The sequence below is a fragment of the Cynocephalus volans genome, chromosome 14, assembly GCF_027409185.1.
Source record: "Cynocephalus volans isolate mCynVol1 chromosome 14, mCynVol1.pri, whole genome shotgun sequence".
In the NCBI taxonomy this organism is placed as follows: Eukaryota; Metazoa; Chordata; class Mammalia; order Dermoptera; family Cynocephalidae; genus Cynocephalus; species Cynocephalus volans.
In genome coordinates, this window is record NC_084473.1 from 100718764 (window position 1) to 100744563 (window position 25800).

At 36.6% G+C, this 25800-nt stretch overlaps 1 protein-coding gene across 2 annotated transcripts in view; it reads right to left on the minus strand.

Moving 5' to 3' along the window:
• Nucleotides 1-5188: 5188 nt before the first annotated feature.
• The window catches only part of SLC9A2 (solute carrier family 9 member A2), a 105240-nt gene continuing 84628 nt past the window's right edge, over nt 5189-25800 (minus strand). The window contains exons 8-12 of one of the 2 annotated variants that reach the window (XM_063078633.1): nt 25442-25600; nt 10709-10805; nt 9361-9492; nt 8069-8159; nt 5189-6690 (exon numbers count right to left, since the gene is read on the minus strand). In XM_063078633.1, coding sequence (XP_062934703.1) covers nt 6320-6690; nt 8069-8159; nt 9361-9492; nt 10709-10805; nt 25442-25600 — 850 coding nt within the window. In that variant the 3' untranslated portion in view covers nt 5189-6319. Of the gene's footprint in view, nt 6691-6780; nt 7502-8068; nt 8160-9360; nt 9493-10708; nt 10806-25441; nt 25601-25800 lie in introns of those variants that run through there. The other variant, XM_063078634.1, reaches the window with a different exon arrangement.

A 25800-nucleotide genomic window follows, 5' to 3' on the forward strand; every position in this document is an offset into this window, starting at 1 on the left:
AGAAAAAATATTTCCTTAGTTTTATAAGTTCTGTGTAGGATAAAATCAAATATTTATGAAAATTAATTAGAAGTATGTTTTAGTCTGAAGATTGTCCTTTTTCCGTTTAATTATAAAAGAAAATATTAACTTTTTATCAGGTGTTAGAATTGTGAGCTTTTACACAAGCACTAAGTGCTTTTGCAGAGACCAGAATATTACGTAAAATGGCCTTGCCCTTAACGAGCATGCTAGATGTCATGGAGACTAGACTCAAAAGGACAGTAAATACGGAGGGGTTTATGCATGAAGTCAAATTTCAGAAGAGTTTCTCCAAAGATTGTCTTTTCTTTACTCTCAGAAATAATCAGGTTTCTTACAAGCTCTCATCTATAGCCACATTTTTATTTTTAAAATCATAGCACTTTATTTTTGACGTTAAAAGAAGCCTATAAACTTAATGAGGCTTTATAATTAATCAGACGCATGGAAATATTGCAGTCCAAAGACTGACCTTGGTATATAAACATTTCTGTTACTCTCTCCTAGTGATTGTAGTATTTTGTTAGCAGGATTTTTTTTAGGTAAGTATTTTCTTAGCAGTTCGTGCTGCCTGGTCTGATGTCTTGCTAGTCGAAGTGTGGTCCAGAGAGGAGCAGTATCAGCTCCCCCGGGAGCTTGTTAGGCATGCGGACTCTCAGGCCGCAGCTCAAACCTGCAGGGGACCGTTTTAACCAGATTGCTAGCTCATTTGTTTGCACAGTAAAGTTGGAAAACCACTGGCCTAATGAACGGTATTTGTATCGCTTACAGATTGCAGTCTCAGGGAAATTAAATCTGCTCAATTAACGTTTGTGTTTTTCAAATTCTCTTGAGTAACTTCCGTACTTTTGAAAGTTACCAGGTTGAGCTACGTGAAATTGCTGTTTTTGTAAGTCAAAAATATCTAAATAATGGTTCGACTTAATATTATATGGAATCTTATCTTAGAGGTGGTATTCACCTTACCTGAAGTGTTTGTGAAGGAAATGTCCCCCTTCCCAACATTTTGCCAACCGTAACTGGTAAGTGCCGAGGAGCAGGTCCTGGGGCTTGGGTTCCAGGAGACGTGGCTTTTCCTTGAGCAGAAGGCACACCTCTGCCCTCCCATCTGGGGCATGAGCAAAGCTCGGAAAGGGGCAGAGTGTGCCTGGCACAGGAGTAACGTGCCAGGCTGCAGACCCAGGAGGTGGCCTTCTGACCAGTCAAGTCTGTGAGAGTTATGCCTGGAGACCATGGAAGGGGCTGGAATCCCTGGTTCTGTGCCCTGCTGCACACCCAAGACCACAGTAACCAGACTCTGCAGCCCCCGCTGCAGGAGTTTCTGTGCACGCCCGGAGTTGGGAATTGCTGGGCTAGGTCATGAAGGGCTCATCCTCCCTGAGCTGGGGTTGAGGTTTTATTGACAGGTGAGGGTGAACCACTGAAGATGCGTGCTGGACAGTGCTTGAGGACATTCGGGTTTTAGAAAGGTCCCTCGGGCTGCAGCAGGAGGATTAATTGGAAGCCGAGAGAGGAGCAGTCTGAACTTTGGGGCAATTTATCCAGATGAACAGGGACAAAGAGGTGGGCATGGGGATGGGGTAATCAGCTGGGAGAGGAGGGTGGGCCAGTGACACAGGTTGTGGCCCTTGGGGTGACTCTGGGAGGGCCTGTGGGTGACCCCAGATGTCTAGTCTGACAGAACTGGGGGCGAGATTAGAAAGGCTAATGCACCATCCCATATTAACTGGCAGAGAATATGTGTGGGTGTTCATGGGAGCTGTTTCTGCAACACTGAGGAATATGTTTCAAAGAGTTGCTTGGCATCTTTTCCTAAGGACACTTCTGTAAGATATTGAGAATCTATCAAGAGTGAGAGTAAGTACAGTAGGGAAATTTTCATGTATTTAGGCAGCTGTATTCAGAGAACACCTGTTTATTTGGAAGGCATAGTAAAAGCTGTCAGGGTGAGTCTTCACACCCCATTTCTCCCAAACTTCACAATAGCCTTTAAAAAGTCTCTGAAATAAGGTTATGCAGATCTAGCCAGGATGATGTATAAGGCAGCTGTTCTTGGAACAGAGTGATGGATTGAAAAAACTTTTTTTCAGTCCAAATTTTTTTTTCTGAATAACTTGCTCATTACATGATTATTTCTTTAATAATGAAATCCCTTTAAAATTGTAATGAAGTAGTACTGTTTATTCTAATAGTATTTTTAGAAGTCATTGTTGTATCCTGATGTATATTTCTATTCAGGGTCCAGAAATGCTTGAAAAAATTAATTTCCAGTATGCTAAAACATACCGTAATAGTAAAACTTCTGGCTTTTAAAACCATTATTTAATACCAAATTCAGTCGCATGTCCCCTAACGATGGGAATGTTCTGCGAAATGCTTTGTGAGGTGATTGTGTGTGGACATCATAGAGTGCACATCACAAGCCTGCATGGTATAACCTACGACACACCTGGGCTCTACGGTATACCCAGGACAATCTTACGGGACCACCGGCTTATACGCGGTTCATCATTGGCCAAAATATCACTAAGCGGTACATGACTGTATATACATAATCTAAAATTCATGCTGTACTCATGGCCAGTAAGTAGTTTTACAATAAAATCTCCTCAGAAGTAGAATTTATTTCTAATTAAGCCCATGCACAAGTATTAATGTATTTTAAAACATTTACTTTAGATCTCTCATTTTTCCCAAACAGGTCATATAACTCACCAGCCATTTTATAGATAGCTCTCTCTGAAAATAATAAAAATAAAACAAAATTCCTGTTTTCTTGATTCAATACACTGTAAGAAATTGTGCTAATTCTTATTTTTAAAAGATACTTATGGATTGTGTTGCCCCTTGAGAGGAGAAGATAATTATAAACGTTAAGGATGGAGTGTTAATTACTACTAACTTACCCAGCATTAAAGTGAACTATAAGGATTTTGTTTGGACAAAGAATTGTATTTTAATTAGTCTTGATTTTGATAAATAAAAATCCTTTTTTCAAAGCATCCACTGTGGGGGAAAAAAGTTAAAATGCCTATTAATGGTAGCAGTTAGCAACGCGGATGGGAGATAACCTTTCTTCGGGCTTATCAAAGAATCTCTTCCATTTTGAAGAGTTGAGGCTCAGGCACTTATCGAGACAGAACGATTTTTTGGTGTGATAGCTTACCTATCTAAACCTATCCTGAGTTTACTTAATGAAACTGAAACCATGTGCAATATCCGAAACAAACCTAATGTAGTAAATGCGCTCTGCTGCTGATCCCAGGGCCCGGCCTTTGTGGGTCTGTAGCTACAGGACTGGTTACGGTTTGCCTTAAGCGATCTGTTCTATGTGGCTGAAGCCCAGCCTCTGGCAGTGCCAGTCTGTGACATCACTGACAAGGGTGAGCATTTTCTTTGGGTCACCTTCACAGTGCCTGGTTAAAAAATGGGGTACAAAGTAGCGGCAAGCCACACACTTTGCCCCAAAAGGGAAGAAAACCGAAAAAAGCACAGATCACCATCTGCCCTGAGTCTGGCATGTTCTAGTTCAGGGTGACAAGGGAAGCCACATGCGGTGTTCAGGCCTCACCAGGAAAGGCCCACAGCTACTTCATCTGGTCAAGGGGATCTCTTCAGTCCCTCTTTAAAGAATAAGTCCAGTGTGCACTCTGAACTAACAAAAATATGAACGTTCTCATAATTGATTATGAAATGCCAGTTTTAACATAAATGTGATCTGGGCAGTACATCAAAAGTAAAACGTGCTGAGACGTGTAACAACTCTGCTGCTTTGTGCTCTTATATAAACAAACACCCCTACTTCCCAGTTAAAACAGCTCAGCAAAAGCTGAAGCAAGAAATTTCTCCCAGATATTTTGGGGGCATATACACAAACATGCTTTTAAAAGTATCACACTTTGGGGCCAATTTCTAGTTGTTTGCTAACTGGTGTAACTGTTTCCAGTACTCAGCCCTTAGAATTACATACAAAGCAGTAAGCCCTGACTTTTCACTTATACATAGTTCAGATCAAATTTGGCACAACACCGACGACCTATCAAAATTCTGTAGCCACGTTAAGACTTTGGTTGGATCAAGTGTTGTTCGCACTAAGGGAGTCATTTCCAAAGGGCTGGGGCCCTTTCTGTATACAATTTAGGTTGTCATGGTATTTAGTTAAAGGATCTCACCTCCATACTGTCTTCTATAGTGACTAGAATTTAATAGTTAGAAAAACTATAGAGAAAAATCTAAAGTCACTTATTTGTACTGCCTTTGCCATTCAACAAATAAAAAATTTAAACCAATAAGATGACTTAGATGTTCCTTTTCAGAAATTTACACAATGTCATCCAAATACTTTGACTCTTAATTAGTGAAAACTGAATTTGGTTTACCTGCTTAACAAGAAGTGATTTTAAAATATTCATTTTTTCTCCTTCGGTTCCAGAAAGTTAAACTCCTTATAAAAATGTCCAGTAATACAGAAAACCAGGAAAAATCAGGAAATTTACTTTTTAAAGTCATTTTCAATTTCCAACTTCCTTTTCAGATGTCATAAACCGTAACTGTCCTGAATATCTACTCAGCATTCTCAAGAATACCCACCACGTCTCTTGATGAATCATATTCCTATAATAAAATTCTATGTTAGTTTTAATTTCTTTTTGGCAGAAGAAATATATGTATTTATATAAATATCTTCATTTAAAATAGAGATTTTTGGCCCAGGATCCTAAGCTTATAGTTTTCAAATTGCATTCTGCACTGCTTTCCACTGAACAGCCTGGGAGAATTTAGAAAAGAAGCTGTGCTCTTATGAACTTGCACCTTGTGTGTCAGTCCTTCTCTCTGCCTCATGCCAACAACCTAGCAAGATCTTAGGACAGGAGAAAAAAGGGTAGATTTACTTTTCCACCTCAGTGGGGACACTGCTGGGGATTTGTGTCTTTTTGTCTGATTTATTCACGTCGTCTCCCCAACAGCACAGTGGGCACTTGTATCCTTTGCTGTATCTCTGGTGTGAAACCAAGAGACCACGAGTGGCTTCTAATATCCAAACCCAGAAATTTAGAGTTTTGTTCCAGTAAAGTTTTAAAGAGGTATTATTCAGGAAAAAAATTAATCTACAGTTTAGGAGACAGATTCAAATATTAATCTTTAATGATTATTTTCTTTCTGCTGTATTTTGAAAAACTATTCCAATGAGTAGAATCCAATTTCATATGAAGAATTTAAGTTACTACATAATTAAAGGGGGAGAGGTAACAAATTACAGACTAGTGCAAAAAAAAAAGAAAAAAAGAAAATAGGATTCCCACATTCTCCAAAGGGCTTCCTTAATAAAATTTAAAACCTGTGATCGCTCCAATTTGTTAAATATTGGAATATATTTATATAAATTGTCATCATTATCTGCCCTGAGCCTCTGACCTGGAGGCTCAAAGTTCAAAGAATGTTCTACATAAAAATTCTACTTAAAGCAGGTGGTTACAGACGGATATGAAAGGAATCACCTGCCTCCTCCTCCCAGTATTGCACAATATAAACCCCACCAAGTCGGGAACTTCCAATGCTGCCACCATGTCTATCAAACACCATAAGCTGGTACTGTCCAGGCAGACTTTCTCTTTGCACAATTTAAACGAGAAGGGGAGATGGCACTTATATGTCACCCCCAAATGCACAGTAGACAGAGAAACAAATTAAAAACCAGCTGACCCTCATTTCATAGACAGGAGTACTGGGACCTCCAGTATCTGCATTTGGGGAGGCAGGTCACTGCCTGGCACTCTTTTCCCAGTGTGAGTCATGAGCTGCCTCTGTCTCGGGCTGTACTCTTCCTGCCCTGAGCTTATGCCCCTCCTCAAGGAACCCCTTTATCCCTTGGAAAGATGTGCTCGGTACGTAGTGCCATTCTCTTAAAAACTGATTATAGATATGTACATTTTTTTCATAAATAAAATTTGAGGCATATATGTAATATATTAAAATTTTCACCAACAAGGGTGTGTTAAAAATTTCAAGTTCTATCATTCAAGTTCAATAAAGGCACACATTTTTTTTTCTTCAAGCCTGAAAATAATACAATGGCTACCAACAAGTCACAAGAGACATTTGGTGGGACTTTTTTCTTTGATTTTCTTCTTCTTGGGATAAAAATTCATCCCATGAATCAGTGGCAGGACTGTATCACCCAAAGAAAGTATTCATATACACAGAGAATTTTCAGCAAATTCCAGGGCTGTGTCAGGTCTCGGGGTGACCACCACGGCTGTGCCAGGTCAGCCACCCAGATCTGTTTTGGCCGTTTCCATCAAGGCTTCTCAGTCCCTGGTCGGGCTTTCCTGTTTCCAGGTTCTGATGCCCTCCGGACCAGCCTCGGTGGCGGCTTGGGTCGGTCACCTTCAGTCAAACTGTCTTCCCTCCCTGGGCCAAACTGGCCTTTGGAGAGAAGGGGCTGTCGTAGTACACCTGGCGTCTGGGTGCCCCCATCTTTGCTGCGAGGTGCTGGGGGGGTGCTGGGCTGCCCCCGGTCAGAATCAACATCTAACTCGTTCTTCCACTCCATTTTATAGGCCTGGGGGGCTTTCTTGGAGAACTGTTCAGGCAAGAAGCGCCTGGATCGGGGCTGCAAATTGAGTACGGTGGTCCCAGCATCTGCATCTGAGTCACTGCTATTGCCATCTGCCGCAGAGCAAGAAAAGGACAATGTGGGCAAGAACTTTGAAGAGAAGGCCTTACAAGCGACTTCAGCACATGGAACAGGCAACCGCTACACCCTGGGCCTCTGGGGAGAAGGGAGGTGAGAGGCTCACGCTACCTCCACGGAACGTCATGAGCCTCTTGCGTAATCTCTGAGATCAATCATTCATGTCCACAAGTGTCCATTCATGCGAATTTTGAAGAGCTTACTGTGTGGCAGACACTGTCCCAAGCACTGTTAAGTCCATTAGTCCATTGAATCCTGACAGTCACCCATTCTATGGATGGGGTAACTAGGTTCCAGGGATATTAGTAAGTGGTGGGGCTGGAATTCCACCTGAGACCTGCTGGCAGTACCGCCGTGATCTCACCTGCCCAGTATAGGAATGATCCCAGCAGCGCCCAGCTCAGCGTCGGGCACACAGTAAGCAGGGAGATGATTAATCACCCGCTGCGATGAGGATTCATGCCTTGATTGGAATCTCATACACAGCTGATTTCCTTTATATTTTCAAAAAAGGACCCATACACCAGTGCGCACTTTTCAGACAAAAGCAAGCCTGTTAAGAACCTGATTCAGGTGCCGGAGTTGTGTGGGTAAGACAGTGGAGGGGACGCTTGCCCAGGAGGGGAGACTCTTGGGAAGTGACAGCAGGTGGGCTGGACACAGGGGGCAACTCGGCCCACTGTCCTGAGCGTTCACTGCTGCCTCTCTTCCCTGTCCTCCATCCCCATCTCTCACCTCGCCCTCCATTACCACCAGCCACCACTAGACTGTCCTCCTCTGGGTTAACTAAACAAGCAAAAAAAAAAAAAAAAGTGAAGGGGTAATCATTGTTACATCCCGAATTTCAATAACATGAAATCCTAACAGTTCTTCTGAGGTTCATAGAAAAGGCTTGGACATCTATGTAAAGATTAGCGCCAGACAAAGAGATGTCAGATCTTATGACAAAGCTTTAATAATTACAGCTAGAAATAAAATATAAGATTGCCTTTATGAAAATACATTAGAATTATTGTAAAAATTCAAATACTTACACATTTGCAGACTTACAACTTTCTGTTTCCCTGTTCAGTAACCCCCGTGGTGACAATATTTGTTTTGCTTCATCATATAGAATCATTACAGAAAAGAACTGATTGCATTATCTATAATCTGCACAGAATGCCGCTCAAAAAGTTTGTGATGCTAATAAAAGGTCATCCTGTTATTATTTTAGATTTGCAAACTATTGATCTCATCCTTAATGATTAAAAATAATAGAAAAATTTCTCTATTTCATAAGCATTAGTAAAATTCAGCAGTTTTCTCTAAGAATGAAATTTAAAGTTTTTCTGCTGCAAGTCTATTCATTACCTGTATTAGAAATATTCTTTTTCTTTTGTAGCTTTTCTGGAAGCTTTGTATTTTTAGGTAAGGATAAATATCGGGAGTTTGATGTAGAAGCCTGTAAAAGAAATAAAAAGCATTATTTAGACTACATAAATGGCATTTATTGTATACAGTATTAGAAGCTGAAAATTTTATGGCAAAACTTGGTGTTAAAAATTAGAATTTTAGTTCTTGATTCCAAAATTATCTTATGAGGGGCTGGAACTATTGTATTTGAAATAACTAAACCCCTTTCAAAACATAATGGAGATCTGTACTGAGGAAAATGTAAATAAATGGGACCATCAGAAACAAGCTTGTTAAAACCACTGGGTGTTCTTAAAGAAAAGCTACTGAAATACCCTTTTATAAAAGTATTACTAGGAAGTCTTAAAACCTATTCGTATGTAAAAGAAATCTGTAAAAAAATTTAAAAAGTAGCTCATTGAAGTTTTATTTAATTTAATAAATCCTGAAAATGATAGAACAACAAAAAGTATTACTATAGCTAATTCACTGACATTTGGAATGCTACAGTCTCTAGTTTAATTAACTTTTAAGTGACACTTCTACACTTTGCACATAAAAACAGATAACCTCCTTGTTCACACATAACCATTTTGATCTCTGATGACACAATACAGAATATTATCAAAAATAAGATGCAATCCCTGCAATGTTAAAGCAGCGTCACAACATCCCTTTTAGATGGCTTTCCTTATCTATCGGCAATGCCGCTCTGCCGCCTTGCACCTCTTCAGAGAACACGCAGCCTGCCCACCTTCAGACCTCTGCACTGGCTGCAGCCTCTTCCTGGAAAGCTCAAATAGCACCTTCCAGATGAAGCCCGGCCCAGCCGTTCTGCTGAACATTGTAACTTGACTGCATCTTCCCTCTGCTCCCAATCTCCTTCTTCAGCTGTTTTTATTTTTTCCACAGCACTTTGTGCCTTCTAACATAACACATACCTTACTTATTCTGTCTATTGCTGGGAGCTTTCTCCCCCAAGAGAATATGAACCCTACAAGCATAGAATCCTTTGTCAATTTTGTTTACCAATGTATTCCAAGTGCCCAGAACAGTGCCTGGATGGAACGTAAGAGATATTCAACAATCACTTGAAAAGACATTATAATCAACTCCACCCCAGAATTCCTATGAATCAGCCCTCAGCAGCCACTGGAGCAGTAGAGCCGAGGTGCTACCAGCTGACCAACAGGCAGTTGTGGCTCGCCCTGGGAGGCCTTCTGCGTCCCCAAGGCACAAGCTCCAGTTACCCTGTGCTCTCGATTCAAGCTGCTGTCTTTCCTAATGCTCTCTCGCAAGCTGTGCCGTCGGCGGATCAGAATCTCCTTGGCTTGTCTCTCACTGGTGTCAGCTGTCAGATTGTGTCTGTTGTACGACAAAGTCTGAAACGCAAACACATAAGTGACATTTTACCAAAAAACCGATCATTTCCCCAGAAATTCCAAAACTTTACATTTTTTTGATTTGCACCTCAGCTAGGCACTTACGACTTCCATGCAGAGCAAAAACTTTAAAAAGTAAAAGTAAAAATGTTAACACTTTCAAAATTTGAAAGAATTCATTCTTTAATAAAAGTAGATGAATAAGTATTTTTTCATTGAAAAGCATGACCTTTACAAGTGAGAAAAATACTGAATTCATCAAGTGCCTTTTTGTACCTTGTATGTATTTGGCCATTGTGAGCAGCTGGGAAAAACCAAACACTCATCTCACACACTCTCTAATGAATAGGAATCACCGGTCTATATAAAAAGCCACTTTGAGCCACTTGGTGGTGCCATGCCCTCTCTGTTGTTACATTGAGAAAGCTGCTGCCACCAGCAGCAAAAATAACGTCCCAATATTTGAAGGAGTAAAATTTCTAAAGTAGGGCTGTACGTGGCATCCATCCATAGTTTTATAAGCTATATAGAAGTGTGCTTCCTAAAATAAATCATAATTAGTAATTAGGTTCATTTTCTGATAGAATTGAGATGTTCTTCTTGGGAATATCCCTGTGTCCAGAACTGTATTAGGCCCTGTAAAAGGATGCAAAGGTAACTTAGAACAAGACTCCATTCCTGCCTTGAGGAGTTTACCATCTAGTTGGGCACCTGAGGGCAGCAAAATAATATGAAATCATCAGAGTAACTGCTAAAATCATGTAGCACAGTATAAGTTCCAAGTGCTAGGGGTTAACAATGGAAATGCAGTGAAAGAAGTGACTCAGAAGATACATTAAAGGAAGAAACTGCAGCACTTTATGAAAAGCAAGGAGAATTAGATGTATTTTAAAATTTTAAGCTTAAAACTATTTCCTTTGTGAAAAAAATAGCAATGAATTCATTTCTGAACAGTTAACATATATTTCTTTATCTCCAAGCCTATAGTAGCAGAACTCCCAGGGGACTCCGGGGACTCCGAGGCTTTAGCCGCGACAACAGTGAGACCCTGACAAGACAGGATGCTGGGAAGAGGGGGCTGAGAGAAAAGGAGACAATGCCCAAAGTGGGACCCACTGAGGCTGGAGTCTGATGGGGCATCCAATTACAGCACAAAAACAGAAGGCATATTTTAGCCAAAGGCAAGTAAATATTTTGCTAAATAAATTATTCTCACTCGCTGACGGATTTGATAGAGATTCCGTGATAATATTTCTCGAATTTCATCCATTTCACCAGGTGTAAGCTTCCTTATTTTTTCTTCACGACACTCACTGTAAAAGTTTAGAAAAATAAAATTTTACCATTCAACAGATATTAGAATTATGAATTTTCTTCCTTAGAGGTATAACACCATTATATAAGAAGGAGAATCTTTGTTCAATAAATAGTACTTGGGAATTATTTAATATTTTAAAATAATTCAAAATTATAAAACTTAATGTCAAAATCATTCACGCTAAGTTTAATAATCAAGCACAAGTTTTCACACAGTCTGTCCATGCATTTTTTTTTTTTCCTAAGGAAGAAAAAACTATGGTGGCTTATATGAGTAATGCTATAACTTTGTTATTTCTAACACTCCATATAAACTCCATAAATAAAGTAGAATTGTTTTTTTTCTGAGAGAAACTTAATCAGCTATATTTTACTACTAAGGCATGGTCTTAAAAATTCCTAGATATGAATATGTGCAAACACACCATTATATATATATATATATATATATATATATATATATATAGTTAATTCTCATTATTTGCAGATGTCATATTTGTGATTTCACCTACTTGCTAAAGTTTATTTGTAAGCCCAGTATCAGTGCTTGCGGTGATTTGCAGTCATTCACAATCACGCTCAGAGCAGTGAGAAGTCTTAGTCTCTCAACACACCTTCCCAATGGTGCTGAGTGACGCGATGTTCTGCCTTGTTTGAGCTCACATACTGCAAATAATGTCATTTTCACAGTCTGTTTAGTGACAAGTTTTCACATTTTTATGCTTTCTGTTGGTGATTTCGCTGTCTGTAATGGCACCAACCATAGTGTTGAAGTGTGTTCCTAACCACAAGAAGGCTGCAATATGCCTTACGAGAAAATATGTGTTAGAGAAGCTTAATTCAGGCATGAGTTATAGAGCTGATGGCTGTGAGTTCAATGTGGATGAATCAACAATATATATTAAATAAGGTGTCTTTAAATAGAAACACACATAAAACACAGTTATGTATTAATTCGTTGATAAAAATACGGTAACCAGAGCCTTGCAGGAACCTAATCCTGTATTTCACCTAGGAGCAATGATGCAGTATTCAGAAATTTGTGTCCTAGGATATTTTCCAGAACATAACAACTGCAAATAAAAAGAATCAACTGTATTTATATATTTTTTACTCCAACTTTTTCCACCAAGGCTTTAAGGGAGTCTGCACAAATATATAGTACATTGAAAAATACAAGTAGATATATAAGTTAAGAAAACAAATTAAAGCTGGGAAAGTTAACATACAGAAATGCAGGTCTTGCAGTAAATGAGCCAAAGACACACAAATTAAAGAGCACAGTTTTCTTATATTTTTTTAAAATGTAAACTTGCAGTTACTATATACCAACCATAATATTAATTTCTGGGGTACAAAAAATGGTGCACAGTAGGTAATGGATACATGCAAAGAAATAAACATGAAGGTTTAAGGCCTCAGCAGGACAGACTTCTGTAGTTCTTGATGATTCAATTTTGCCTCAACCTCAATTGCTCAGATAATTTTTTAAAGAAGTATCTTTCTAGGTAGAGGTACTTCTAGTTTAAACAGCCATTCACGACTCTAGTCAGGTTTTTTGATCAGCAAAGTTAACTCACAGATTTTTACAACATAAAAGGTAATTAAGTAACAATATTTTTGATATCTGATTTCCTTTTTTTAAATTTAATTTTATTTTGTCAATATACAATGTGGTTGATTATTGTGGCCCATTACCGAAACCTCTGTCCCTCCGCCCTCTCCCACCTCCTTCCGAACAACCTCCTTTCTGTTCACTTGTCATATCAACTTCAAGGAATTCTAATTGTTGTGTCTTCTTCCCTCCCCACCAGGTTATTTGTGTATTTATTTATTTTTAGCTCCCACAAATAAGTGAGAACATGTGATATTTCTCTTTCTGTGCCTGACTTGTTTCACTTAATAAAATTCTCTCAAGGTCTATCCATGTTGTTGCAAATAGCAGTATTTCATTCGTTTTTATAGCTGAGTCATATTCCACTGTGTAGATGTACCACATTTCCCATATCCACTCATCTGATGATGGACATTTGGGCTGGTTCCAACTCTTAGCTATTGTAAAGAGTGCTGCAATGAACATTGGGGAACAGATATACCTTCGAATTGATGATTTCCATTCCTCTGGGTATATTCCCAGCAGTGGGATAGCTGGGTCATATGGTAGATCTATCTGCAATTGTCTGAGGGACCTACATACCATTTTCCATAAAGGCTGCACCATTTTGCAGTCACACCAAAAATGTATGACAGTTCATTTTTCTCCGCAACCCTGCCAGCATTTATCATTCACGGTCTTTTGGATACTAGCCCTCCTAACTGGGGTGAGATGGTATATCTCAGTGTAGTTTTTTGATTTGCATTTCCCAAATGCTGAGTAATGTTGAGCATTTTTTCATGTGTCTGTCGGCCATTCATATATCTTCCTTTGAAAAATGCCTATTTAGCTTTTTACCCATTTTTTAATTGGGTTACTTGTTTTTTCTTGTAAAGTTGTTTCAGTTCCTTGTATATTCTGGATATTAATCCTTTGTCAGATGTACATTTTGCAAATATTTTCTCCCATTCTGTTGGTTGTCTTTTAACTCTGCTAATTGTTTCTTTTGCTGTTCAGAAGCTTTTTAGTTTGATATAATCCCATTTTTTATTTTCCTTTGGTTGCCCGTGCTTTTGAGGTCATATTCATGAAGTCTGTGTCCAGTCCTTTTTCCTGAAGTGTCTCTCCTATGTTTTATTTAAGAAGTTTTATTGTTTCAGGGTGTATATTTAATTCTTTAATCCATTTTGAGTTTATTTTAGAATATGGTGAGAGGTATGTGTCTAGTTTCATTCTCCTGCAAATGGATATCCAGTTATCACAGCACCATTTGCTAAAGAGGCAGTCTCTTCCCCAGTATATAGGCTTGATGCCTTTGTCAAAGATCAGATAGCTGTAGGTGTGTGGGTTGATTTCTGGATTCACTATTCTATTCCATTGATCAGTGTGTCTGTTTTTATGCCAGTACCATGCTGTTTTAGTTATTATAGCTTTGTAGTATAGTTTAGTCAGGTAGTGTTATGCCTCCAGCTTTATTTTTTCTTAGAATTGCTTTGGCTATGCATGGTCTTTTGTTATTCCATATAAATGTCTGGATAGTTTTTTCCATTTCTGAGAAAAATGTCATTGGAATTTTGATGGGGATTGCATTGAATTTGTATAACACTTTGGGTAGTATGGACATTTTCACAATGTTGATTCTTCCAATCCAAGAGCATGGGATATATTTCCATCTTCTTGTGTCCTCTTTAATTTCTCTCAGCAGTTGTTTGTAGTTCTCATTGTAGAAATTTTTTACATCCTTGGTTAACTCTATTCCTAAGTATTTTATTTTTTTGGTGGCTATTGTAAATGGGCAAGCTATCTTGATTTCTCTTTCTGCATGTTCACTATTGGAGAATAGAAGTGCTACTGATTTTTGTGTGTTGATTTTGTATCCTGCAACTCTGCTGAAATTTATTAACTCCAAGAGTTTTTGTGTAGAGGCTTTAGGCTGTTCGATATATAGGATCATGATATGTGCAAACAGGGACAGCTTGAATTCATTTTTTCCAGTCTGGACGCCCTTTATTTCCTTCTCTTCTCTGATTGCTCTGCCTAGCACTTCCAACACTATGTTGAACAGGAGTGGTGAGACTGGGCATCCTTGTCGAATTCCTGTTCTTAAAGGAAATGCATTCAGGTTTTCCCCATTCAAGATGATACTGGCAGTGGGTTTATCATATATGGCTTTAATTATGTTGAGGTAGATTCCATCTATAGCTAATTTATAGATAGTCTTTATCATGAATGAGTGTTGAATTTTATCAAATGCCTTTTCAACATCGATAGAGATGATCATGTGGTCCTTCTGTTTGATTTTGTTGATATAGGGTATCATTTATTGATTTGCATATGTTGAACCAACCTTGCATCCCTGGGATGAATCCCACTTGATCATGGTGTATAATTTTGCATATGTGTTGCTGTATTCTGTTAGCTAGTATTTTATTGAGGATTTTTGCATCTATATTCATCAAGGATATTGGCCTGTAGTTTTCTTTTTTAGTTGTATTTTTACCTGGTTTTGGTATCAGGGTGCTGTTTGCTTCATAGAATGAGTTTGGGAGAATTGCTTCTGTTTCAATCTTTTGGAATAGTTTGTAGAGAATTGTTGTCAATTCCTCTTTGAATGTTTGGTAGAATTCTGCTGTGAATCCACCTGGTCCCGGGCATTTCTTTGTTGGGAGCCTTCTGATAACAGCTTCAATATCTTTTATTGTTATTGGTCTTTTCAGATTTTCTACATTGTCTTGGCTCAGTTTGGGTAGTTTATGTGTGTCCAGAAATTTATCCATTTCCTCCAGATTTTCAAATTTGTTGGCATATACTTGTTTGTAGTAGTCTCGAATCATTCCTTGGTTTTCAGAGGTGTCACTTGTAATATCATCTTTTTCATTTCTAATTTTTATTATTTGTGTCTTCTCTCCTTTTTTTAGTTAGCCATGCTAATGGTTTGTCAATTTTATTTATCTTTTCAAAAAACCAACTTTCTGATTTGTTGATCTTTTGTATCATTTTTTGGGTTTCAATTTCATTAAGTTCTGTTCTGATCTTAATGATTTCTTCCTGTCTGCTAACTTTGGGTTTGGATTGTTCTTGTTTTTCTAGTTCTTAAAGGCAAGTATTAGGTTGTTCACTTGCCATCTTTCCATTCTTCTGAAGTAAGCATTTAATGTGATAAATTTCCCCCTTAGTACTGCTTTTGCAGTATCCCACAGGTTTTGGTATGATGTATCATTGTTTTCATTAGTTTCAATAAATTTTTTGATTTCCTGTTTGATTTCTTCTTGGACCCATATGTCATTAAGTAGAATGCTGTTTAATTTCCATGTGTTTGTATAGTTTCCAGAATTTTGTTTGTTATTGATTTCTAATTTTAATCCATTGTGGTCTGAAAAAATACATAGGATAATTCCAATGTTTTTGAATTTCTTGAGACTTGATTTGTAACCTAACATGTGATCTATCCTGGAGAATGATCCATGTGCTGATGAGAAGAATGAATATTCTGAGGTTGTTGGATGGAATATTCTGCAGATATCTGCCAAGTCCAGTTGATCTCGAGTGTTGTTTAGATCTTGTGTCTCTGTGCTGATTCTTTGCCTAGATGATCTGTCCAATATTGATAGTGGGGTGTTCAGGTCCCCTGATATTATGGTATTAGTGTCTAATAGAGTTTGCTTTATAAATCTGGCTGCTCCAACATTGGGTGCCTGTACATTTACGATTGTTATGTCTTCTTGATGCATGAATCCTTTTATCATTATGTAGTGGTCCTCATTATGTCTTTTTATGGTTTTTAGTTTAAAGTCTATTTTATCAGATGTAAGTATAGCTACTCCCGCTCGTTTTTCATTTCTGTTTCCATGGTAAAACTTTTTCCATCCTTTTACTCTTAGTCTATGTGGGTCTTCATAGGTGAGGTGGGTCTCTTGAAGGCAGCATAAAGTCAGCCCTCCTTTTTAATCCAGTCAGCCAGTCTGTGTCTTTTGATTGGAGAATTTAATCCTTTTACATTAAAAGTTGTTATTGAAAAGTGTTGATTTACTCCTAGCATTCTATTGATTTTTGTTTGGATGTCTTAAGTATTTTTTGTTCCTTTCTTTCTGCTTTACTGTTTATCTTCTGTATTTGTTGGTTCCTTGGGTTGTAGATCAACTTTTTTTTTCCTCCTCATTGTTGGCATTTTTATTTTACTAGTGGGTTTTGATTTTTCTTGAGTTTTTATAGCAGTGGTAGTTATGTTTCAGGTACCAAACCCAGTACTCCCTTGAGAATTTCTTGTAAGGGTGGTCATGTGGTTTTGAATTCCCGCAGTTTTTGTTTGTCTGAGAAATATATTATTTGCCCTTCATTTCAGAAGGACAGCCTTGTGGGTTAGAGTATTCTTGGCCGGCAATCTCTGTGTTTTAGTATTTTGAATATATCATCCCATTCCTTTCTCGTTTTTAGGGTTTGTGATGAAAAGTCTGATGTTAGTCTGATTGGGGCTGCCTTATAGGTGATTTGACACTTCTCTCTTGCAGCTTTTAAGATTCTCTCTTTGTCTTTGAGTTTTGCCAATTTGACTATAACATGTCTTGGAGAAGACCTTTTTGGGTTGAATACAGTTGGGAATCTTTGAGCTTTCTGAATCTGAAGATCTGAATCTTATCCTATACCTGGGAAGTTTTCTGCCACTATTTTTGTTGAATATATTTTCAATGCAATCTCCTTTTTCTTCCCCTTCTGGAATACCCATGACTCAGATATTTGAGTGCTTAAGGTTGTCTAATATCTCTGTTAGATTTTTCAATGTTTTTAATTCGTTTTTCTTTTTCTTTTTTGTCTGCCTGTGTTATTTCAAACAGCCCATCTTCAAGGTCAGAAGTTCTATCTTTTGCTTCTGCAGGGCTGCTCGTTAAACTCTCTGTTGTTTTTTATATCACTGAATGAATTCTTCTGCTCCGCAAGATATGCTACATTCTTTTTCAGGGCATTGATTTCCTTGTACATTTCTTCTTTCAGGTCCTGTATACTTTTCCTCATTCCATCGTGTTGTCTAGCTGAGTTTTCTTGTATCTCATTTAGTTTCTTTAGAATTATCACTCGATATTCCTTGTCAGACATTTCAAGGGCTTCTTGTTCTACAGAATCTAGAAGTTGAGAGTTATTACCCTTTGGTGTTGTACTTTCTTGATTTTTCATATTTCTGGTATCTTTCCTTTGATGTTTAGTCATTGTGACAGGGGATTTCATGGTCCACTGGTTTGACACTATTGTCTGGCTAGGATGCTGCTGGGGCTGCCAGTTTGGCACAGCTGCCTCAGTGTCTGCTCGGTTGCCCACTGGTGCCTCGGGTGCATGGTTGCCTCAGGTCTTAGGGCTCTCCAGAGAGGCACCTCTCTAGCCAGCACGCACTCGGCCAGGCTGGGGATGGAGTTTGGCAGTGGCAGCGAGGCCTACCTGCTGGGTCGCATGCTGGCACCACAGGGCACATGGTCTCCACAGATGCTGGGCCCCTCCAGCTGGGCACCTCTCTGATCGGCACATACTCGGCCGGGCTGGGGATGGAGTCAGGTGGCGGCGGCGAGGCCTACCTGCTGGGTCAAATGCTTGATATCTGATTTTCTTGTGCAATGTTCCCACTAAGGTTTTATGAACCTATGTTTGCATACCTCTACTGACAAGTGCACAACTTACTCCCCGTTTATACTTAAATCATTTTTTATTGGAATATAAAACAAAGAAAAAAAAGTTTGAATCTTTTACATACACAGCTCAGTGAATGAACACAAAATGAACACACTTAGGCAACCACTACTCAAGTCAAGAATTGGAACAATAACTAGAACCCCAGAAACCACTTCATGCTCCTACTCCAATCAATCACTACTTCCCTCCCTCTTCACCAAAGACAACCACTACCCTCACTTATAATATATGGATTAGTTGGGCCTGAATTTGAACTTTACGTAAGTGGAATAATACAACATGTAGTCTTTTATATTTAGAATCTTTCTCTTAGCATTATGTTGAAGATCCATCCATGTAGGTATAGTTCATTCATTTTCATTGCTGTATAATTTTCCATTGCACAAATACACTGCAATGTATCCATTTTATTGTTGATGAATGTTTGGCTTATTTCCAACGTTTGGATATTACAAACAATACTTCTATGAATATTCTCATATATATTTTTTGGAACAAATATGATTATTAGCCACTCAGATATCCTATTGTGTAAAGTGCCTCAGAGAGTCTCTTGTCCATTTTTCCATAGGATTTTCATTTTTTTTTTTTTTTAGCTCTTTGTCAGTTTTATGAGAGGATGTGAGGCAAGTATCTCCTCCCACTCTGTGGTTTGCCCTTTCACTCCTGTAATGGTACTGAGACAAATTAAATCTAATTATTTTAATATAGTTCAATGAATCAATCATTTCCTTTATGGTTAGTGATTTGGGGGGCTTATTTAAGAAATATTTCCCTACCACAATGCTAAGAAGATATTCATCTATATGATCGTCATTGTTTCAGTTCTCACATTCAGATCTACAGCACACCATGCCTTGAAACAATGTGAGGTAGCAATCAATTTCACTTTACCTCCATATAGATACCTAATTGACCCAGGACTATTTTTTAAAAGGCCATTTTTCCTCCACTTCTTACACTGTAAATTTCATCATTAATCAAGTGTCCATATCTGGGCAGGTCTGTTCTGAACTTCCTGTTTTGTTCTGCTGGCCTATTTGTCCTTATATCACACTGTCTTAATCACATAGCTTTATAAGAAGTCCTCTTATGCAATATATCACACTGTCTTAATCGCATAGCTTTATAAGAAGTCCTCTTATCAAATAGAGTCACTCTTCCAAATTTCAAAATAGTCTTGGTTGATTTCAGCCCTTTACATTTTCATAAAAAGTTTAGGGCCAGCTTGGCTAATCATATACACACACTGGGATTTGCTTTGATCCATAGACTGACTTGAGAACCAAAAGATTTACAATTTTCAATTAGAGAAATAAGTGTTTCTCTTCTTTTATTAATATCATCTGTATCAATGTGTAGCTTTCTGTGTAGGTTTCAGACATTTTCTATAAATCTAATGATCATGTTTAATGCTGTTTGAAACTGATGTATATGTTTCATGATGCTATTCTAAATTAAGCATTATAAAACATATTATCTTCTGCTTGTTGATACTTATAAAAATACCACTGATTTTTTTTTTTTAGCCATGTATTGGAAACCTGGATAAATTTACTTATTTTGTCTATTTATCTGTAGGTTATTTCAGATTTTTCTATGAAAACAGTCAGGTTGTTTGTGAATAATGATGGCTTTATCTCTTCCTTTCCTATCCTTAATCTTTTTTTTTTCTTTCTCTGGCCTAGTGCTGGTAAAATATCGGATTTTAAATTTATTATTTGTTATAATTAATATTAAATGTTTCCATTACTTTTAGTTTGTTTAGATTTTTTTAATAAAGAATAAATACTGAATTTCATCAAATAATTTTTCTGCTTCTATTGCTGATAAATGATAATCTATGTTTTTTCTCTTTTATTTTACTGAAGTGGTGAAAATTTTTGATTGATTTTTGACTGTTAAACCATCTTCGGATTCCTGCAATAAGCCCTAAATGACTGTAATGCATAGCCTTTTTACATGTCTTTAGATTTGGTTTGCTAATATTTTCTTTAGAATTATTACAGAAATATTTGTGAAGTTAGTATGTAATTTTCTTTTCTTGTAAATATCTTTGTTAGGCTTAGTATCAAAGTTATGCTGATCTCATAAAACAATTTGGGAAGTTTTCCTTCTTTTCTTAATAGCTGAAAGAGTTTGTGTAAGACCAGCACTATTTATTCCTTAAATGTTTGGTAGAATTCAAACATGAAGCCATATGCTCTTGAAGTTTTCTTTGTGGAAAGGATTTCAATTACAGATTTATTCACTTAATACTTAAAGGGTAATTCAAATTTTGTATTTTTCTGTGAGTTTAATTTGTTTTTGTTTTTGTTTTTTAAATTTCTTAGCTTGAGTGCGTGGATTATTGATTTTCAGCCTGACTTCATTTCTATTTCAATTTTGTGGACTAAAGCTAAAAAATTCCCTTTTAAATATTTCTTTATACAAAATTTAATGTGTCTGTCATTTTCATTGTATTCCAATTCAACACATTTTCTGACTTTCATAATAATTTTTTATTTGATCCAAATTTTAACTTCTAAAATACAGAGATATTTTAGTTTTTATGATGTTTTATATTTTACTTTGTTTTTGATTCCCTTTTGGTAAGAGAATATACTCTGTATGAAACCTTAAGACTTGGGTATCTATTATTTGTGGTGTTGAAACCTTCTATATTTTTACTGAAATTTGGCCTGCTTATTCTATCATTTATTGGGGGGAAAGTGTTATAAAATTCCACTATAATTATAAATTTGTGTATTTCTACTTCTGGTTCGGTCAAGTTTTGTCTCATACATTTTGAGGTTATGCTATTATTTGTGTACTAATATAGAATTGTTATATCTTCTCGTAAAATGGAAACTTTATTATCATGATAAATATCTCTTTATCTCGAACAATGCTTTTTTCCTTAACATTTGCATTTTCTGATACTATTACACAAACTTTATTTTTTTCATGGTATATCATTTTTTTTATCTATTTGCAACTTTTTTATATCTTTATGTACACTATTATAACCAACATCTAGTAAGTTTTATATTTTTATCCATCCTGATCCTCTCTCCCTTTTAGTTGAAATATTTAGTAAGTTTATAGTTAATGTAATTACTTACTTTTGAGTTGGTCTATCATCCTACTATTTATATTCTATTCATCTTAACTGTTCTGATTTTTTTCTCTTCTTTCTTGCCCTTTTTGAATTTACAGTCATGCATCACTTAACAACAGGGAACGGTCTGAGAAATGCATTGTTGGGCAATTTCATCATTGTGCAGAAGTGTATATAAATTTTTCTATGTTCTACACATGCCACTAGTTGCATGAGTGTTGGGCTCTCTAGTTATGTTAAGTTTCTCTGTGCCTCACTTTCCTCATGTTATGTAGGGATTAAAATAATACCACCTTCACAAAGTTCTGAAAATTAAATTACAGGTAGGCACTGTGCCTGGAACTCAGTAATCCCTCAGCATGTGTTAGCTAACTGTTATTTTTCAAAATTTTTCAAAATTTGTTTATTTCATTGCACATTTTTATGGGGTACAGTTTGTTGTTTCAATACATTTGTATATGTATAATGATCCAATGAGAATAGTAAACATATCTATCACCTAAATACTTATCATTTCTTTGTGGTTATAACATTCAAGATCCTCTTTTCTGGCTAACTAGAAATATACAATACAATATTATTAGCTATAGTCACCCGAGAGCCCCAGAACTACTTCTTATCTAACTGTAATTTTATAACTTTGTATCCCTTTACCAACCTCTCCTATCCCCCTCCTCACTTGCTAACTGTTATTAACTATTATTTTACTATGGGGATGGGTGGCAATAATTTAAAAATGCAAGAATTCTAAAGTAGACAATAACACTTTCACTTGGGATTAGATGCTAATGTGTCGAATGCTTGGAGATCTGAGCTGCCTTTGGGAGGGTCAGCCCATGGGTAAGCCAGGCACCCCTCTTCAACATATTTTGCAGTAGGTTTGTTTACACTAGCATCAAGAGAACAGGTGAATAATGCCTTGTGCTACAACATTACAATGGCTATAATGTCAATAGGCAATATGAATTTTTCAGCTCCACTGTAATTTTACGGGACCACTGTCTGACATGTGGCCCACCATTGATCAAACTGTCATTACGTGGCACAAGACTGTATTTTATTTTGTTATTTCATTTTTCCTCTCTGTTGGTTTGTTGGTTACATACATTTTACTACTTTTTTTTTAGGGATCACCTTGGATTACAACATTAATCACTGACTTACAAAACTCCAAAATAAATTATTTTTTTACCACTTTCTGGACAACACGAAGACCTTAGAACACATTAGCACCTCCACATTTATAAGCTATTACTGTTGCTAATTTTCATTTTATGTACGTTTTAAATGCCACAGTTATTATTATTATTATATACAATTAATAATCTTTTAGATTTTCCTAAATATTGACCATTTCCATTGTCTTTAATTTCTTTATCCCCAAGCTTCTCTGTGAGATTCTTTCCTTCTATCTGAAATTCTTTAGTGTTTACTTTAGTGTGATGGTTTATATTTGTCTGAAAATGTTTTTATTCTACCTTTTTTGAATGACATTTTAATATGGAACTCTAGGTTGCCAGTTTCTTTCTTTCAAGATTTTGAAGATATTATTAATGTCCGTTGCTTTTGTTTAAAGTCGGTTGTCAGGTTTTTTTTTTTTCTTTTGCAGAAAATGGGTCTTCCCTGTCTCCCCCCACCCCCGGGTATGTTTAAGATTTTCTCTTTATGTTTGAATTTTAAGCAGTTTTACTAATATGTAATTAGATTAGATTTTCTTTTTTTATCTTATATGCTTGGGGTTTGTCATACTTCGTGTCCTTTGTCACTTTTGAAAATTTCTCATTCTCTCTTAAAATATTGTTTCTGCAAATCATTTCTCTTTCTTCTCCTTCTGGACCTTTTTACCTATACCACACATTTATTACTTTCTTTTTCATATTTTTCATGTTTTTATTTTTTCACTTGTGCTTTGTTCTGGTTATTTCCTACTAACCTATCTCCAAATTAATCAATTCTCTCTTCAACTGTGTCTAATCTGCTGTTACACCCATCAAATAAGATTCTAAATTCAGTTACGTTCTTTTTAGCTCAAGAATTTCTACTCAGATCATTTTTTATTTATACAATCTCCATGACAATGCCAAAAGTATCTGTGTCATTTTTTCCTTAAACGTATATTTTTAATTTTGATGTCCTGTCTGGTAACTAAATCATCTCAATCCCTTCTGTGTCTATTACTACTATCTGTTTTGATTCTCTTTTTCTCAATGTTCTAAGTCACATTTTCTTGTCTATTCATATTTGTGGTTAACTTTTGATTTGCCAATAGACATTATTTATGAAAAATCTTAGAAGTAGTTTAAGGCTCTTTATAAATCTTATTTTCCTCCATAGAGGATTTTTTTTCTCTCAAGCATTTATGATAGTGATACTATCAATCTCAGATTACTTCAACAACCATGGATTGAGATAATTCTAGGCTGAACTTCTTTCCTTTTAGGTTTAGGGTGTAGTGCTTTGAAGTGACACCCACAGTTAGATATAACAGCTTCTCCTTCTTGATAGGTCCTAAATTCCAATTTTATTCTCCAAGAACAATTAACCTGTCAAACTTCTGTTTAGCCTCTTAGACTGTCAGACGCCTTCTCTATAATCAATAGATAGTTCCCAGGAGAAAATGGCCCCAGATGCCAGTTCCATCTTCTTGGGCTTCCTTCTTCTCTTGTGCACTGACACTCCCCAGCTTTCAAGTCGATTTTTAAAATACATTTTTTTTCCTATTTATTTTCAATAGATGATTTAATCTGGAATAGTCAGTCCACTATTGCCACAAATACAACTTCTTATTACCTTCCTTACTGTTTCTATTTTCCTCTAGGGAAATATTTTAGGAAAGGTGAAATGTCAATATGGCATCCATTTATCCAACTATGAAGGTAGCCATTAATTTTGTTACCCACTTCCCTAACTCTAAAGCTTCACTTTTACTCGGCTTACTACCAGCTTCAAAATGAACTGTAAGCAGAGAGTAAAACTGAGATCTGCCTCATCTGAGATCATGAAGACAATGACTCTCCTCTGAAAAGCTGGATAACTGAGTAGATCATAAAATTTTAAAGCTAAAAGAAAGTTTAAAGATCAAGTCTAGCCAAGTTCAGGGAAATAGATGAACCAACTCAAGGTCACATGGTAAGTTACTTGCAGAACTGGGACTATAAGTCAGTCGTTGTATTGCTGAACTCACTGCTTTTTCTAATGAAATATAATGCCTTTACCTCCAAGCCATCTTGACCACTAATTCTTTATATCCTGGACCATGTAAACTCCCAATTTTACAGTGGACTTACAGTCCTAGTAAAAATCATAGTTTATATGACTGGGTATAATATGGAGCTTCCTCCTCTCTCACTTCAACCTTCCCATATGTAACATTTTAATTAGGTGGAATTTAATTCAAATGAGCTTCAAGCTCGTTGTGGAGGAAGAAATCAATGGCAATCTGTAATTTCTGTCACTTTTGTGATTTAGAAGGAATGATACTTACATGATAAAATAATATCACTCATCAACTTAGTGTTATTTTATTGATGGCTCTGCTACTGACTTATTGTGGGACTTTGGGTAAGTCACTTCAACATTCAAAGTCTTCATTTCCTTGTGTTTAAAATTAGGGAGACAGACTAGATCAGTGGATCTCAATACTGGCTGCATACTAGAAACATCTAATGAACTTTTATATATATATATCTTTGTCTGGGCCTCAGTACCAGAGATTCTGATTTAATTGGTCCAGAATGGGGCCCAGGTATCTGTATTATTTAAATGCTCCTGGGGTGTTTCTAATGTGTGGGCTGAGTTGAGACTCATTGCACGAGATGATCACTATGGTTTTTTCTAAGCCTTCAACTGTGATCCTGTGAATAATCTGTCAGAAAATAGCTATATAATTACGTGCATATTTATAGTAGCAAATATAATACACCTTAAAATACTCCATTTTACAATGCTTGCTAAGAGGGCTTTAGTTTACTTTCAATAAGCACTGAATTTCCCAGAGCAAACATAGTAAACAAATAATCACCTTAAACATGATTTTCTGACTAGCCAATTTGAAGGTAACATAACACAGCAATATAGCATAATATAATATAGCACCACAGACACATATCTAGGCTTTCACATTTTAACCAAAATCTGATTCTGCTGTGAGAAATTAAGGCATCTGTCTAGGACATAGGTAAATATATATTTTTTATTACTGGTTTCAAACAACTATAAAGACATTTAGTAAGACTAATTTTTATTTGCAAATCCATACTTACTTTAGAGATGTAAAAGATACAGTACTTATCATGCCAGTCTCTGCCATCTCAATGGCATGTTTTATTTCAAGCTTTTTATATAAGGACACAATGCTGGACTTGGGCTGGTTTTCCCGAATCAATAGCTTCCGCAGATATTTATCATCAAACTTCTTAAACCTGAGAATAAAGTCAAACTTTCGATTAATTAATACTGTGCTGACTAAGAAAAGAAAGGTTTTTATGCTACCAATAAAATTATTTCCACTACTTTCATGGGAGACTCTTAGAAACAGTATTTAGCTAGTGTGATCATTATGTACATTTTTACATGTGCATGCCTGTACATATGTGCATGTAATATATATTCTATATATATA